The 17,965-nt window shown below is 35.9% G+C and overlaps 1 protein-coding gene across 3 annotated transcripts in view; it reads right to left on the bottom strand.

Moving 5' to 3' along the window:
• LOC113060773 (exocyst complex component 4-like) overlaps positions 1 to 17,965 on the bottom strand; it is a 115,576-nt gene that overhangs the window by 54,122 nt on the left and 43,489 nt on the right. For 2 of the 3 annotated variants that reach the window (XR_003278294.1, XM_026229948.1), the window contains exon 10: positions 13,937 to 14,033. Coding sequence is in view for 2 of the 3 variants with exons in the window: in XM_026229948.1 (XP_026085733.1) it covers positions 13,937 to 14,033 (97 nt within the window). In the remaining variant the exon portion in view is untranslated. Of the gene's footprint in view, positions 1 to 13,435; positions 13,482 to 13,936; positions 14,034 to 17,965 lie in introns of those variants that run through there. The other variant, XM_026229953.1, reaches the window with a different exon arrangement.

Below are 17,965 nucleotides of genomic sequence, written 5' to 3'. Positions count from 1 at the left end.
TTTGAGCAGGAAATATATTTAGTTGACATGAAAAAAAATGCCATAAAAATAACAGGCCCTAAAAAACATGTTTTATTTCTTCATGCAAAACATTTTATTAAAAAGGTTTGAGAATTAATATCCAACATCACTTTCTGCTAATAGTGAGGTGAGAGGCCATAGGGATAGAAAGAGAGATGTGCTTAGCAAGCCAGGGCAGCACAAGTCACTGATGCCCTGTAAAACCATTAACTGAAGAAAAAAAACATGGGAGCAACTTACAAGCGATTGCAGTTAAGCAATAAAAACCTTAATTGTTCTCTTTGGTCTCTTTTAGCTAAAAAATTAGCAGCACTACCTTAACTAACACTTACCAAAAGTACCATCAAAGAGGACACAGAGCCGCCCACAATAATGAAGGATGCCAAGGTGAGCTGTATCAGTGCCCCAACACAATCAGGCTGCCAGCCAGAGCTTCACAGAGCCTGCACAGAGCAACCAGGGCTACACAGCAGAGGATTCATTTCAATATGAGAGAGAAAGAGAAAGTAGCCTGGAGTAACTGCAGTAAATCATGTTTTAAATCAAATTTAAAACCTGTGACTTCACCAGGGATTCACCAGCCAGCTTGCCCAAAGCTACAACACATTCCACTAATGCAACATTATGACACCAAAGTCTACAGACTCATGAATAAGCACCATTTATAAAGGTCGTCAGGGAGAGATGGTAGATACATCTGCAGCGTTACCTTTAGAAACATGATGAATTAATCAAATAACACTAGGGTTGGTAATTGAAATTTCCCCAGACAATACTACATCTATGTAATATATTACATATTTCTTTCCAAATATTTAATTCAATTAAAAAAATGGTACTGATTTTTTGTTTTTGTTCAGTTCTCTTAAATTACAAAAATAATCACTCAGAGAAATATTCAGGAATCAGTAACAAAACAATAACAACAAAAAAACCCATTAAATATATACAGTATATATGTAAATATATTAAAATGACAAAAAGAATCATGAATAGAATTATTTTGGAATCAGCAACAAAACAAAAGATGACATGAATAGGAATACACAAAAAAATAACATTTTGTGTATTCCAAACACTGAAACCAATAAAAACTGTTTTACAAAACAAAACGCAAAGCAAAGCAAGGCAAAACAAAAAACTAAAAAACAAAACATAAAACATTTAATGTGAAAACACTGTGAATCAAATAAAAGCTGTCTGCCAAAACTAAAAAGCAAAACACTAAACAAAACAACACAAAACACACACACACACAAACTGAAAATATTATGTGCATCCAAACACTGTTAATCCAATAAAAATGGTTTTCCAACAGCAAAACGAAAACATGTTGTGCATTTCCAAAACTTCAGACTCAATTCCAAGCAATTTTGTCTTTCATAAGACTGGCGATTGAATCACACCGTATCGTTGTTACAGGTGAACGTTGGCAGGGATCTAACCAGCATGAGAGCTAAGTGAGCACAAACAGCCGTCTTCATCCTCCGTTCCTATTTTCAGCTTCTTTAATTTGCTTTCCACCTCTCCTCGTGTCTTTCTCCTCCAGAGAGCTGGGCCTGGTATTCGGCATTCATTCTCTCATATAAAGAGCCTAATCGGGGGTTATTACCTGCTCAGCATGGCAGGCACACCGCCTGAGCCAGGAACTCTGATTCATCATTAGAAACATCTCAATCTGCAGTTTAAAAACATAGCTCTGCACATTGCTTGAACAGGAATTATAAGCTTTGGAAACAAGTGAACAAGATCTCCTCTAGAAGCTCTATAAACTCAAGCAGCATTGCTGAAACATTAAGCCTCTCTATTTAGTGCTGTGTTTTACCTGTTAATATTATTACAGCTTTGACATCTTATACATGCACAGGAAGCATGCCTATGTTTGTCACTCTGGAAGTATAAGGCTGCAGTGCAAAGAACACAGGCACAGGTCATCATCAGTAATTGTCAATTATATGCTTTGATGTGCATTTAACTCTAATTTGTATTCTTGTATTCTGAATATTGTATTCAGAGTGTTTGACCCTGAGCTTAATTAATGAAGAAAGATAGATTGTCCAATCCATAATCCAATTAAATTTTATTAGCCATTAGACACTTTGCATCTCTCTCTCTGTATATTTCTCATTGGTCTTAGACAGTACTGCAAAAGGTCCACCAAAATATTATTTGGAATGTGAAATATACATAAAAATGTTAGGAGGCTAAAAGTTTGATTGTCCCTCCCGCACTAAAAATGTTTGTTAAAATTTAAATGTAACGTACAAGTCTAACGTACAAGTCTATGATTTTGTGATGTAAATATCATAATAAAGTATGTAAAACCAAAAATATGGTTCAAAATAAATGCTATATAGTAGCAATAATAGGCCAGGCAAAAATTAAAATATTTCACAAAATACCTCTCTCTCTCTCTCTCTCTCGCTCACTCTCTCTCTCTCTCTCTCTCTCTCTCTCTCTCTCTCTCTATATATATATATATATATATTTATCCACTTTTTTTTCAGTCTGACAAAAAAAGAGTGTTGGTCTAATACAACAAGGCCTCCATTTTACAGGCTTGTTGCATTTTTTTTTTTAAAAGGGAATCTCTGAAATGGCCACTCTCTTCTCTTCTTTTTTCATCTTTTCCTCTGCTCATCTTCCTGGGGGATGAAAGACTAAGGAAAAGACAAGAATGTGTTCTCAGACGAATCAACACCAGAGAGCGTCTTTCTTCTGAGGCCTGACCCCAGACAAGCCTAAGGATCAATCAATTACCTCTCCACTTCAGCAATCAAACAACATTATTATCAGGCATCAGCTCGTCGACCTGGAAAGGCTGGCGAATCAAAGGCTGCTGTGATGTAGCTGCCAGAACTCTGTGGCTCGGCGCTAACAGAGAGTGGCACCTGCCCTCGGCTCCAGGAGGTGAAACACAAAGGGGCATGGACATGCACACAAACTCAGGTGCACACACTTACGTACACATATTGAGGTGTTAAGATGAAAGGTGTAGCCCATACGGCTATCTAGACAGCCACATTCATCTGACCTCAAAAACCTGGAGCATGCATGCACACAAACAGTGAATCACCACTTCCTCTACAGCCCTTCAAAAGCACTATGCTAATGACTGATACATTTATATACTGTATACTTAATCAAGTGGGGAAACTTGCCTTATTGGTATGCTGGATTTTACAAGTTCTGTGAAATTATAAAACTGAACTTTAAAGGGAAGTTCACTCAAAAAATTACCCTTACAAAAAGATAAAGCTTCATAAACCACTGATGTTACATTGCCTGTTTCAGCAATGTCCTTACTCCGTCTCTGGGCCTTAAAACATGGTCGATTCACTGCTATGCAGGGTCAGAAAGCTCTTGGATTTCATCAAAAAATGTCTTACTTTGTGTTCCGAAGATGAACGAACGATTGAAACGACATGAGGGTGAGTAATTAATAACAGGATTTTCATTTTTGGGTGAACTATCCCTTTAAGGGTTGTTAACCTCTAATATGGATGCAAATGAGAAAGCAGTGGTTAGATGCAAGCTCCAGAAATTGAAAAAGTCTATCGAACAGCTGTAAAAAGTAAAATCAATGCAAAAAGGCCTGAAACCACTAATGGCACAATTATTTATTTAGCTAAACCTAATTAGACTATTTGTTAAAGAAGAATGCATGTTCTATATTCTGTATTTAAAATACCTACCTCTAAATTGATACAAAATACAAATTCATAGTCAAAACAGGGGGGGAATTATAAAAGCTGTAATCAAACAGCAAAAAGCAACAAAAAGGAGCAAAAAGGTCAGAAAAATGGGTGAAAAAAATTATTTAAAACCCAAGGATTCCATAACCCTGCGTGAACTAGGTCACCTCTGCACTTCAACTTGACCTAACCACAGAAAAAAGTTAAGGTCAAAGGTCACAGGCTAATACCACAGAGACAAAGGGCGAGTATGACATTCTACCCTGCCACAGATCTTGCAAATCCACTCCAAGCCATCCTCTATAATTCATAAAGTTCCCGGCTGGAGCATAATCCAGCCACTGGAGGCTAAAATCAAATGCATAGAGGAGAGAAACGGTTTTGTTATTATAGTGAGAAGTCATTGTGTCTGAGTGAACACAACACTGAGCGCCATTATTAATGGGGAGCTGTCCAGCGGTGCACTGACCATAGATTCGCTTGACAACAGGAGGGATAGCAGTGTCCTGCTGGGGTCAAAGGTCATTAGTAACAGTAGGGGTACAGGCATGCTTATATGAAACGCTTTGGTCATTACCGTTTCAGACAGAGTGCCGGCCTGAGAGAGACAAAAAGAAGAGGCATGTTTAATGCATGGCCGAGTGTGTCCAGCACAGTGATGACTATCACTGCATTAGAGCGGCCACTGGGCAGCATTAATCTTTAATAACGCACACACAATGATTCATGAACAGCCTAAGAACTTCATGACACTGGTCCTTATTCTTCTCGGTGCGTGTGTGTGCATATGACAACTGGTCGGCTGTTGACTGATGAAGTAAGGATTTAGAGGTCTCATCCCAACTCTGTGGGCAAAAGTATGTGTGTGTGTATATATATATATATATATATATATATATATATATATATATAGAACTATATATAAACTCCAAAAAGTGTAAATACATTGCAAATCTGCATTTTTAGGAATTTAAATTTAAATTTTGATTTTTTTAAAGGAAAACAAAAATCTCTCTCTCTCTATATATATATATTTTTACTACTAATAATAATAATAAACAGAAATGATCAAAACAAAAATAAGTAAAGCAAATCAAAATCAAAACAATCCAACAATTTCGCTTAAAGTTTTCACTTAAATGTATAAAGTATGTGTGTGTGTGTGTGTGTGTGTGTTATTATATATACAAACAACCAAAAGTCTAAGGACACATTGAAAATCTGGCTTTGAAAAAACAAAAAAACAAAACACAGGAAAACAGACCAAACAAAACACAACAAAGCAAAACACACCAAAAATCAAAGCATACATATATTTTTTTTTTTTTTTTTTTTTTTTTTTTTAAAGCAGCACAGTTAGTAGTGGTCTCAGGATTTTTACATTTCTATATTTCTATTCCAGCATTCCATTTATTCCTCTTAGGACTCCAGACACTCACCTTGACAACGGCTTTCTCACTTGCCTATCCACACCTTCCCTAGCTACCGCTTAGCAACAGAATGTTCTATTCTAGCAGTTTCCAGTTTGAAATCATCTTTTTTTGTAACACTGGGCATTTTAAGTGAGCATTACAGAGTGTGATAATTGGGGTATCTTCGGTAACAGCAACTGAAACTTTCCAATTTTCAGCCTTTGTTGATAGTGTTCATACTAGCCAGGACACCAGTAAGAAGTATAAGACAGTATGCATAATATGCCCTTGGGTGAGCGTGACAGGATATGCAAATTCACTCAGCATTACTCTCATTAAATGCCAGCAATGGGAATACACATTGATGTTTAACTCTCAAAAGTTTTCCATAAGAAAAGACGAGGCTTAGACCCCCACTGGTCCCTCAAATCTCCACCACAATCTCAGGCAGATGTGTAGCTTTATTGAATTCGAAAGTTAGCGAGACACAGGCAACATGCTGAAGTGGCACTTTTTCGCGGTGACTCTTTTGTTTGATACTCAGCTCTTTAGTATTTACTTATGCATGGAGCGCAGCAGAGAGGAGGAAGAGATAAAGGGCATCAGCAAGATAAAGCCATACCATAGATGAGAGAAACAAGAGTTGGGGAAAGACAGCACAGCAGCATTTCCCCCCCTCTCTTCATAAGAGCGTGGATGTCCGTCACCGCCATGCAGAACAAATAGCTGTGCTTCTACCTCTGCCTGTTTCCTAACCTTTAACACGGGAAAACACACCATCTTTCTCCTCGCTGTTCTGTTTCTCTCTGATGTATAATGCAGTGCAATATTCACAGCTACGCTTCATAGTGTTTGCGCACGTATTTACTCCAGAAAATCCCTGGATATATGAGAAAAGATTAAAAAAGACAAAGGAAAGGCCCAGCTGAGGATACTCTTAAGACTGGCACGCTGACTGTGATGCTCACACTGAATTCTAATGTAGGCTGGATGGAACAAAAGGACAGGGTGCTAAAGTAGGAATGAAATGTATTGCTTTTTGTCACCAAATCAAGACAAAGGTCTAAATATAGCATGTGAAGCTGGGTGAAAAGCTGTTGGCAACCCATTTTTACTTCAGTAATCCAAAATATTTCAAAGTAAAAATGGATATTTAGAAAACAGTATCTGGGGACTTGGTTTAATCCATTAGAAATTGATTAGATTGCAAAAAGTGGTCACTAAATTACATTTATTTAAAGGAAAAAGGCTGAAAAACAAAGAGGGCTTGATGAAGTGAAAATTATTTTCAGAGGCGAATACATTTTTTCAGAGAAAACTAAATCTAAAATTAGATTTTTTTTTTATAATAATAATAATAATTATAATTATACAAAAATACAACAATAATAATAAATATAAAATAAAGAAAATGAAAAATAAATATTACTAAACAGTTAAAATATACTTTATTATAGTTCATTATTTTTTATTTAATTTATTTATTACTAAGATAATTTTACTGGAAAGTTGGAAGAAAAAAAAATAAGGATTTTAAAGCATTAAGAAAAAAATCCACATTTAATTTCATGTCGACTTTAAACCTCAATATGATCTACCAAGGTTCAAGAGCACCCTGCAAAACCAGCAACTAATTAAGAGATTTTAATAGTGTTCTATATAGCTGGAAAACATCCCAGTGCTAGAAGTTATAGCTCTTACTTCGAAACTTTAAGCTCTGGTGGTCTGTCTAAAATAAATGTGGGGACACTGTTTGTCCTTTCCGTTGTGAGAGGACACCAAATCAGCTGGAGACACTGCAAGGTGCACATACTAGCGATGGATCGATGGCTCACTCCTAATCTCTGTCAACACAGAGGGAAGGAAAAGAGACAGAGAGAGAGAGAGGGAGCAGAAAGACATTTGTGTGAAAAATGCTTGTTGCACAACGAAAGCAACTGACAGAAGATTATTACAGCCTGACAAAAGCCCTAACTGGGCCAGAGAGCTGGGTAAACAAACCCTCTAGAGGACTTTCCAATCAGAGCACATTGATAATTGCAAGTGATGCTGGTGTTCAGTGTCTTCTGTCCTTTCAGATAAATAAATACAGCATTTAGACTCTACACCTGAATGAGTAGCCAACAAAACCGGTTATGACATAACCAATCATGCTACATGAGGTAAAACGATACTGTTTTTGACTGATGCAGACAGGTTACATTTTATTTCTAAAGCGTGTTCTAAATTGTGTTTTATTTATGCTTAAAATAGGAAATTGCCAATGAGGTAAGAGAAAATGAATGAATGAATGAATTAATACAATTGAATTCATTAATTTAATAATTGAATTCACAATTTGTAATATTTTTATGCATATTGCTTATCTTGCTTGTTTAGTTACATTTGTTGTTTCTGTTCTTTTCGTAATATTTGTGCTTAAAATGAAAAAGGAAATTGCAAATGTGAAAATAAATAATTTCATCTAATCGTTTAATTTATACTACTTTACAATTTACATTATTTTATGCCTAGCAAGCAGAACTTCCTCATGCTCCAGTAAACCGATCCCTATAGTGAAATACATTTGAATGAACCAGAAACTCTGAGCAGAACCGACTTTGTCAACTAACATATTGAGTCATTTAGGAGACATGCGAGGCCTTTCTGGCTAACGGCAGAGTATTGCACAGTTTGTTTATATAACACTAAAGTTTGACTTTCTCTTCAGGAAATGTCTGCCAGATGGTCCACGGAAAGCTAGCCTCCTACACAAAACTCACATGTTCCTTGTAAGGTGACAGTGGCTTTAAAAAAAGATGTTTAACAATGTGAAAATATGTTATGTCATTTGCACAGTTTCACAGGCGGAAAGCTTTCCAATCATCACGAGCCAATCGGACAACAGTGATGAAGCCTTATTGGTCTCAACAGTGTGTTTATGATATTAGCAGCCGATATCCTACAACTATCACAGAGATCCTTTACTGACACTTGGTCCTAAAATGTGCAGAGAGTAGAAGAGCAGGAAAGACTTTCTCTTATCGTGGCTCTTTGTTTCTGCACTGTCCTATCATCACGGCAGTCTTCCTATCTTGTGTAGGGCAAATCGTGAACAGATAATGCCCAGACGTGACTGGATGGATGAGAGAGTAGATGAATGAAAGGATGGATACCTGGAAAAAAGATATCTGATAGTGTTTCCATTCATCTCAATGGCTGTTGCCTGGCTGGCGCATGATATTCTTCCATCTGGGTTATAACGAAGCACTTATCATGTGAATAGGGTCAATAAATTTCATAAAATGCATAAAAAGAAATTACAATCTGTTTTGCTGTAAATGTATTTCGCCTTGACTACAAAACAAACAAAAAAAATATTTAGAAAATGCATATTTGCAGTATATTAACAACTAAAATAACCGTATAAAAGTGGATTTAGGTTCTACACAAGAATCAGTCATGTGATTACACTGTCAACTTATGATGAACTACCACCTTCTCCCAACATACTGTAAGACAATGGACATCAAGGGAGACGTATGGACATTGTCCAATCGCATCTCACCTTTTAAACTTGTTTTAGCAGGGATCTCTACCTGGACTACAAGTATATTTTTAGACCACTGTAAAACATATATAACACAATGCTGCTTTTATATCTGTGGTCACAAACAGTCAAATGTGTTTAACGCTACTTCACCGGCAGGGGAAAAAAGTACAGGACTGTCCAGGAAATTGGCCACAGCCATCAATAACTCTAAAAGTTTTGACACTTCTCAAATAGCCTCCTCTGTGATCTGCAGAATTGCTTTTTCCCATCCCTTTGAAGAAAATGATACCTTGTGTAAAAGAGAGCAAGGAAGAGATCAAAAAGAGGGGATGGGGGAAAAAAAAGATGTCAAACTAAAATAAAAGTGCTACAACAGGGGAAAAAAAATGGAGTTTTACAATTACCTACGATTGTACTGAAGTGTGAAACTGATGGAAACTGTTAAACTGAGAGCAAAAACAGAGAGAAATAGTGGGCAGGGGAAGAAAAGCCAGAACAGACATCACTTAGAAACTTGACAAGTGTCATATAGTTTGTGCGAAGATTTCCTCAAAAAAGTAATAATAATAATAATAATTTAAAGGAAAATAAAGCAACAAAAAATTAAAACTTCACCCTAATGTCATTCCAAACCTGTATAAATTTCTTTCTTATGTTGAACACAAAAAAAGATATTTTGAATAATTTATGAACCAAACAGTTGTTGGTCCTATATATATATATATATATATATATATATATATATATATATATATATATATATATATATATATATATATATCTCTATATCTATATCTATATCTATATCTATATATATATATATCTATATCTATATCTATATATATATATATATATATATATATATATATATATATATGTTAAACATAAAAAACTATGTTCAGCTATGGGTGAACTATTCCCTTAATAACCATTCATAACAATAATAATGTTTGTGTTTGGTAAAAATTCTTTTTACACCTTTATTTAGTAAAGATCCATTTAATGTGACAGTAAAGGGTGCAAAGTTAAAGACTTTTACATCAGTACAAAATATTTATATTTCAAATAAATTATTTAAATAAAAAAAAACAGTCTCACTCAAATACTTAGCATCACAATTGTTTTCAACATCGATAACAATAAGAAATGTTTCTTCTGCACCAAATCAGAATATTATTATATATCTGAAGGATCATGTGACACTGAAGACTGGAGTGATGGCATCTAAAAATGTAGCCTTTCTATCAAATGAGTAAATACAATTTAAAATATATTAAAATATAAATCTGTCACTTTAATTTGTAAAAATATTTCAACAATACTATTTGTGTTTTCTGTATTTTGATTAAATGAATGAAGCCTTGGTGAGCGTAAGAGACTTCTTTCAAAAACATTTCAACTTTTGAACAGTAGTGTATACTTTAAACTTTAATGATAGATATGTACTGTAAATTCACGAATATCCCCACAATACCAAAATAAAATAAGTATTAAATGCCAATTCATTTTGATACACAAACTCACATCAAGCTAGCAATCAATGTTTTTCTTAACTTCTCAAATGTCACTTTCAACTCAACTACCAATACCCCGTTCCCCGCTCCTTCCGCCCACCCCAGCCAGGGAGGCTGGCGGCCCTAACATCTGCTCTCTGGCCGGGGTGTGATCGCACAGACTCCAGGCCCTGCCAGGCCTAATCACCTCAGAGCATGGATGCATACAAGGGGAGAGATTATGGCAAGCTGCAGAGTGCCCCCTTTTCAAAATGCCAACCTCAGTCAAGGCAGGAGGGTTTAAATACCACTCAAATGTCAGTGTGAGGCCCCACAAGTCAAACTAAATTACCTCCTACCTGCTCTGTCTCCCCTCTCACCGTAGTGAGCATGTCTCCAATTCACATGCATAGCCAAACACACACATAAACACTAAAACCCACAAACCAGTCACTCAAAAACACACCAGCTAACAGACTAACATAAAACACTGCGAGTACTTCCAAACTGATGCAAGTAGTTGAAAGCAATGGAAACATGCACAAACACCCACGGACACGTACACAAGCGCTCTTTATGGAGCAACTGTATTGATCTATCAGGAGAGATTTGATACTCGGCAAAGTGTTTTCGCACACTGCACTGTACAGAGCAAGCGGAGCCAATATTTTAACGTACAGTGAGCGGGTCTGGAGACGTGTGAAGCTCCCCAACGGGATTATCGATCTCCTCGGACTGTTTCTGAACAGCATAAATCACAAAAGCATCAAGTCCACACCTCTGAGATCTTCAACGTCAGCCTCTTCCACCGAGACTATTGATCACAAATTGCATGGTGAATTGATTGGCAGTAACATTAAGAGCCTGTATTGATCTCGGCGTAAGTTTAGGTTCTTCTCGGTCACTGATAAAACAAAGTCCTGCTTCAGTCCGCACAGGTACAGTTCGATCAGTGCACAGGGTTTAATAAAGGGGTCAAGGATTGGCTGGTTAGCATGGTCCAGTAGGCCCTTGTAACTACAGCACTCTGGTGACAAAAACAACCTTTTCCTTCGATGTATATTTCAAAGCAACTGTGCATTTTGACAAAAGCAACATGTTAACTACAAAGATTTCATATATGATTTTACAATTGTTTTATTTTATTTTACATATTACATATTTCATTTTCTGCTGACTTTGACACAGTGACACAGAAAATAAAAACGGTTTATGACTTTCGAGATAACAAATATGCACCAAAAATGACTCATCATTACTTTATAAAACTACATAAAAAAAATCCTAAATATTTAATGATAAAGATATGCTTAAAATATGCTTAATGTTTACAATATATATATATATATATATATATATATATTTACAGTGTTCACACACATTTAAATGTTTCGATACTGCTGAAAAAATTATGTGTAAAAAATATTTATAATATATGTTTTTACAAAAATGTATGAAAACGGTTAAAATGTTTGGTGAGCAAAATATGCTTACAAATATAATTTTAGGTAACACTTTATTTTAAGGTGGCCTTGTTACACATTACGTGTACTTATTATTACAATAACAAGAATTTATGTATTATATATATTTATGTTTTATATATATTATGTATTTATTTATCGTAATTACATGCAAGTAACCCTAATCATATAGTAAGTACAAGTAGTTAATTAATATTAATCAGTACTTAAATGTATAATTACACTGTAACAAGGATACCTTAAAATAAAGTAACCTATTTTTACACATTTTACAAAAGTTTATTCTTATACCAGTGTTTTTAGCATCACTCTTATAGTTTTTACTAATATTTTGAATCAGTTTTTATTAAAATCCTGATGTAAATTTTTATCTAAAATTAAAATCCATCAAACAAACAAACATGTAATTTAGAGTAAACCAAATGAAACATAACTTTGCTGAAATGAAATAATGAAATAACTTTGACTAAAATAAATGTAAAGCTAAAAATATGATTCTGACAGTAAGTGATTAATCACATGCTATATACGGACACACACAAAAATGCATCTCAAAAGCCAAGACCGCTAGAAGGAAATCTTTCTCCAGAGATTACAGTTCTCAGGTTTAAACGTGTATCAGTGCAGCAAAGCATTAACCCCCTGAACACAGCCAAGGACGGACGGCCACACATCAGGCTCCTCGCACAGGACTATGACTGATAGTAGCCATTATGTGGCGGCAGGCAAAAGGTGGAGAGCAGTCACTCGTTTATTCATGCATTCATTTGTTCAGTCCGTCACCCCAGCAGGGACCAGATGAGCTGTCCATACTGTCGGAGCGATGATCCGCCTGCCATTCATCTCAGACGGACAGCTGTCTGACACGCCCTCTACCCATCCCCTGCTGCTGTCGCACTGCTCACATCAACACTGAGAGCAGCTCATTTAGATTAATGAACACGGCCAGAAGACATCAGTGTGCAGCAGGTGCCTCCTCTTCATAGTGGGCGTACTGTAAAAAATCTGCAGTGTTCGCAATCCAGCCAGAATCACAGCAGGCCAAAAGATGTATTTTTCCCCAAATGACTGCTAGCAACAGAGATGATACTTTTATATGAAAGTTTGCAAATAGGGATATTATGCACTTGTTTCTAGGAAAGTTTGGTAAACTCAACATAAGTTCATAGCTGTTTAGATGACTAATACAAAAATTAATGAGGATAGACCCGAAAAGCAGTCGGAATGAGAAGATAACAAGCAGCGATTTGGTACCATTACGACAAAACTGACAAATTAGGCACTTCCGAGCGCAAAAAAACAACAACAATAAAGATCAAAGCTAATGCTTAGTTTGCAACTATTTTTTCTCAAGAATATGCGTGTTAAACTCACTGCCCACAATTCTATGCAATTGCTAGTTGACTGCATACTAGAAAGTCACAAAAACCGTATAGTTCACATATCTTTAATACATGTCAGGTTTTTTTTTTAATCATCAACAAGGTGAAAATCATGCATTTTACAACATATTCGCACACCTCTACTAAAAAAGCCACACGATTTAAGACATAATTCTTGTTCAAGGTGCATTCTTAAGCTTAATATTAATATAGAAAATAAATACTAGGGTTAAAGTTGCTACTATAATAGCGTTGCTTGACTTGCCAATGGGTTAAAATGTGTAGAATAATATAATTTAACATAAAATTCATATGTTTTTGATTCATATGTGGTATAACAATGCAAGCCGTACATCCACAGTGTGCATTAACACCAACTGGTCTTTAAAAAGAGAGTCTGAGAAGGGTGTTACATCCAGGACAAAACAACATCAAGCCATCTGAGAGCGACAGTGACCATGTCTGAAAAAAAAAAAAAAAAAAAAAAAAAATCAATGCACCGCGGCTTGGATGTATTTGCGAGCAATTGGAGTATCGGGAAGTCCAGTCACGTTGTGGGCAGGACGACCATGCTTGGGATATGTCTCTGTATTAGAGCGGTAATATGACAGGGCATTAGTGGGCTGGACCGATGATCCAATAGATTAGGAGATTGAAAGGAAAATTGAATACGGAGCGGTTCTAAACGGAACACTCGAATTGATACCGTCAGAACAAATCAAAATCAATGGCTGGGGCTCGGTAACGACGTGGTAATGGCCGCCGGCCATGAAAAATATGAAACGACGGGGGGAAAAAAATGATCACATGCTTTGGCCGAGGAGACAGATGAAGCAGGGGAGAGTTTAAACAGCTGGCTGAAATGCAGCTTTATAAAGTATGTTCGGCTGACACGTGCATTTGTGAACAGGACCTACCTAAGCAATGGCTGAAAGATGACCGTAATGTTTCTGGCTCCTGGTTTACACAGGAACTTAGTCTCTCCTCCCTCAATCAGGTTATCATCAGCTCCACCTGGATAGAAAGACACAGGAAGAGACAACTAAAGTTTTTTCAAAAATATGTTTTTAAAAACAAACTCTTCAAATCCTTCACATGGAATGCGCTTTTGCATTCCGCCACACAACACAACAGAACCGAATGTAAATGGTTTGAGAAACATTTTCAGAAATGAAACCTCATTAAATTTGTAAAAAGCATGTATGGTTCAAAATGCTTAAAGAAAAGAGTCCGTACAGCATATTAAAAAAGTACAACAGCACAGACAAATCCAACAAATGTTTCACATATGAAAAGTCAAACATTGCAGCAGCACACTTATGGACTCCATGGACTTATTAATTCCATGAAGAATAATAAAATACAATTTAGCAGTCATTACACAAAAATATTGGACCGCTAAATGCCAGAAAACAAAGCAAAGAAAAAAAACTAACAAAAAGAAGCCAAAAATCAAAAGCAAAGCTCAAAGCCAAAACAAAAGCCAAAAAACAAACAAAAAAAACTAAACAACAAAAGAAAAAAAAGAAAAAGAAAAACAAAAATCTAAAAACAAAAAGCAAAGTAGAAAACAAAAAGCAAAAGCAGAAAACAAAAAGCAAAAACACACAACAAAAAGCAAAAACACAAAACAAAAGCAAAGCAAAACAAAATAATAAAAAAAAAAGTACGCAAATAAAAAAAATATTGTGGTCAACCGATAAAAAATTTATTTGGTCAAATCTTTGTAATTTACCACAAGCCAGATAGAAAGATACAAGACTCTTCCAATTCCTCCTCTCTATCCCATTTGCCCCTCTGTGTATGTGCGTAGTCCTGCGCTAACAGGGTTAATAAGAAAATCCTGGCTGTGTAACTCTCTCATGATGAGGCAGGGCCCAAAAAAATGAAGTGAGCTCCAATTCTTATTAGCTCCACTCATCCACAAGTAATCAATATAATTGACAGGAAGAGAATCAAGTCTGCCATCAATAAGAACATTCCCGGGTGGACAGAAGTTGTGAGCGTGGCCTCATAGGTCGGTGAATAGAAGTGCCACGACAGCGGCCCACTGGCATCTCTCTCTCGCACTGACAATGTTATTCATTAAAATTTCACAGCCCTTTGAGATTGCCACTGGAGACACTGCTGTAACTACGTGGCACTAAGCCTGGGCACTGCGATCCTGACCAACACTATGCAGCAAACACACACTCATCTGAGACACTCATGTGCACATTACACACAGGTCCTTGTGGAGAATCACTTTAATTGCTTTTATCAGTGAGTTGTTACATGAGATTTCTTGCCCAGGGGATGGGAAATGAGTCCAGGCACAGGAACACAAATATTAATGCGAGACCAACATAAAGCAGGTACATGTGATGGATTTGGACTGCCGTGGAATTACAAGTGAAGCAAAAGAGTGTGCTTGTATGAATTGTCTCCAACGTTGTGATCTCAGACCCACTGGGTTTAATCACAGGGCTGGAATCAGAGTCATCCTGTGTTCATTGTTTCAGGAGACAGGACGTGCTTCAAATGAGAAATGCGTTCACCTTTCACTGCACTAAAAACCCTGCAGTGCATCTGTCCAGCATTCAAATGCACCTCCCGCTGCCGTTCTTGTCATTTCCACCTTCCTGAGATTCTTCACGGAGCACCTTCTGATGAAAAGCTCCCTCTCTCTTATTTAATTTCCACCGCTTTTTCTCATTAAAAAGACAAGAGGATTCTTTATCCTTTTTAAAAGCTTTCTGGATGGAGCTCTGGCTGTTTTTCAAAGTTGTTGCTCTGGAAAGGGAACTCATCTTTGTATTCAATAGCTTCCTGTTTCTCTTTTTCTCCCAATGTACCCAATCTCTCTCCCGCTAATTCGATTAAGACTCAATTACATCAGCAAAACAAGAAAACACAGCTGCCGCCGCACACGCTGACTCTGGCCTAGACAAGCGATGGGAAGAGAAGTGTTACGACAACAGTTGGACGATAAAAAGGCATCATTTCAACAATTTAAGGGAGAAAATACTGAAGGTCGAAATCAACTGAAAATAGTGAGAGCTTTTGTCAAATATTGTGGGAATGAACTGGTTTGAAATTATAAACAAACTGTTTTGTCATGCAGCGTATGCCGTAGTTTTCTACCAGATGTCTTTGAAGTTTACAGTCACAAGTTACAATATACTGTAGCTGTACAATTTCCAGATTATTTTCATTTAAAAACATAAAAATTATTATTTGTTGCAATAATAATCATAATTATTAGTTTATTACATTATTTAATTCATTAATTTACAAAATTGCACTATAACATTTTTTACAGTAATTTGTAGTAGTAGTGGATAATAATAAAATTATTAATAATATTATTATTTCATTACAACAAAAATTATTAATAAATAAAATTAAGAAAATATAATATTACCTTTATTTTATATTAATTATAGTAATTAACAGTAGTGGTAGTAGTATATAATAATAATTAATCAATATTATTGATAAATAGAGAAAATAAGAAACTAAATGTATTAGTAGTGGTGGTAGTAGTAGTAATATTTTAATAATAGTAATTATTAGTAGCAATAGTACATAATAATAATAATAATAATAATTATTATTATTATTATTATTAATAATAATAATAATAATTCATAAAGAAAGTAAGAAACCAATAATACATTTATTAGTAGTAGCAGGAGTGGTAGTAGTAATAATTATACAACTAATAAAAGAAAATTACGTTTTATGAAAATATATATTTTTTTAAATACTGGTTCAAATAAAATTCAAATAAAAAGTTGTTATCTACTTAGTATTTTTAAAGACTTTTTATAAAAATTTGAGTAAAAATTGTGTAAAACAAGTGTTCATTTAATTTGTACAATTTTGCGTCTTTCATATGCTATCATTAAATTGTATCATAGACCACCTTGCGCTCTAGATATCAGTATGAGCCATTAAAAAACCCAAACAGTTGACCACTAATTAAAAACACATACATGAAAGCTGTGATAGTCAGCAGGTCAAAGAGTTACGCATCCAGACTGTGCAGTTACATTTAATGACAAAAACAGAAGAGGAAATGTCATCCGTTGCCAGCCTGGCTCGACTCAAATCATTATTCAGATCCTTCCAGTACATATTAATGAAGGTCCATTAAAATGCTGTCAACACAACAGACTTTGACTAGAAAAGCAACCGGCTAACATCTGCTATGTTAAATCTAAACAATCACTCACAACAGTTTAACAAGTTATTCCAACATTTTACCAGTCAAAATCCAAACAAATCTGAACAAATGGTGACAAGTTAGCTGGTCCAGTTCATTATTATGTGCCTCTACATCTGTTGGTGGTTTATTATTATGCTGAAACATGTTTCCTTTGATAATCTATGTGACTGAGATAGTGTGAGTGTGTATGAGAGGTGTTATAGCCTGCTCCCCTGTGAATGCCGCTAATCTAGGATTGAGGGGAGGGTGCGTATGCGCCTTTACATCAAATTTACATTTCTATTCGTGGCAGATGCTCTCTAACGAAAGCGACTTACAAGAAAGTGCACGTATTGTGCAAGTCAGTCTTGATGAGTGAAAAGTGTGTGACTGCGCATTCACACACACCTCCCACTCATGTCAGCCCCCATGTAATCAAGCCAGCCAGTGACTTAGTGAAATTGCATTAGCTACACTTTCGTGGGTTTGATTAGAAATGGTTTGATCTGAGATGTACTATGTCCCTGCCCGGATCTACAGCCGAGGAACGTGTAGTAACTTTTCTAACACCAGCCATCCCAGTGGCTCAATCCGTGCATGTGTATGTGTGTGTGTGTGTGTGTGTGTGAGAGAGAAGGAAATAAATGCATGTCAATGTGTGAGGTCATGCAATCAGGCTGGGAAGTCTGCTGTAGAATGTGTGTTTGTGTGACAGAAACATCAGCAACAGATTGGTGATCACTCATTTACTGTGAAT

Source organism: Carassius auratus, chromosome 4, assembly GCF_003368295.1.
Source record: "Carassius auratus strain Wakin chromosome 4, ASM336829v1, whole genome shotgun sequence".
Taxonomy (NCBI): Eukaryota; Metazoa; Chordata; class Actinopteri; order Cypriniformes; family Cyprinidae; genus Carassius; species Carassius auratus.
The sequence above is the reverse complement of the archived record's forward strand: the minus strand, read 5'-3'. Positions and strand labels throughout refer to the sequence as shown.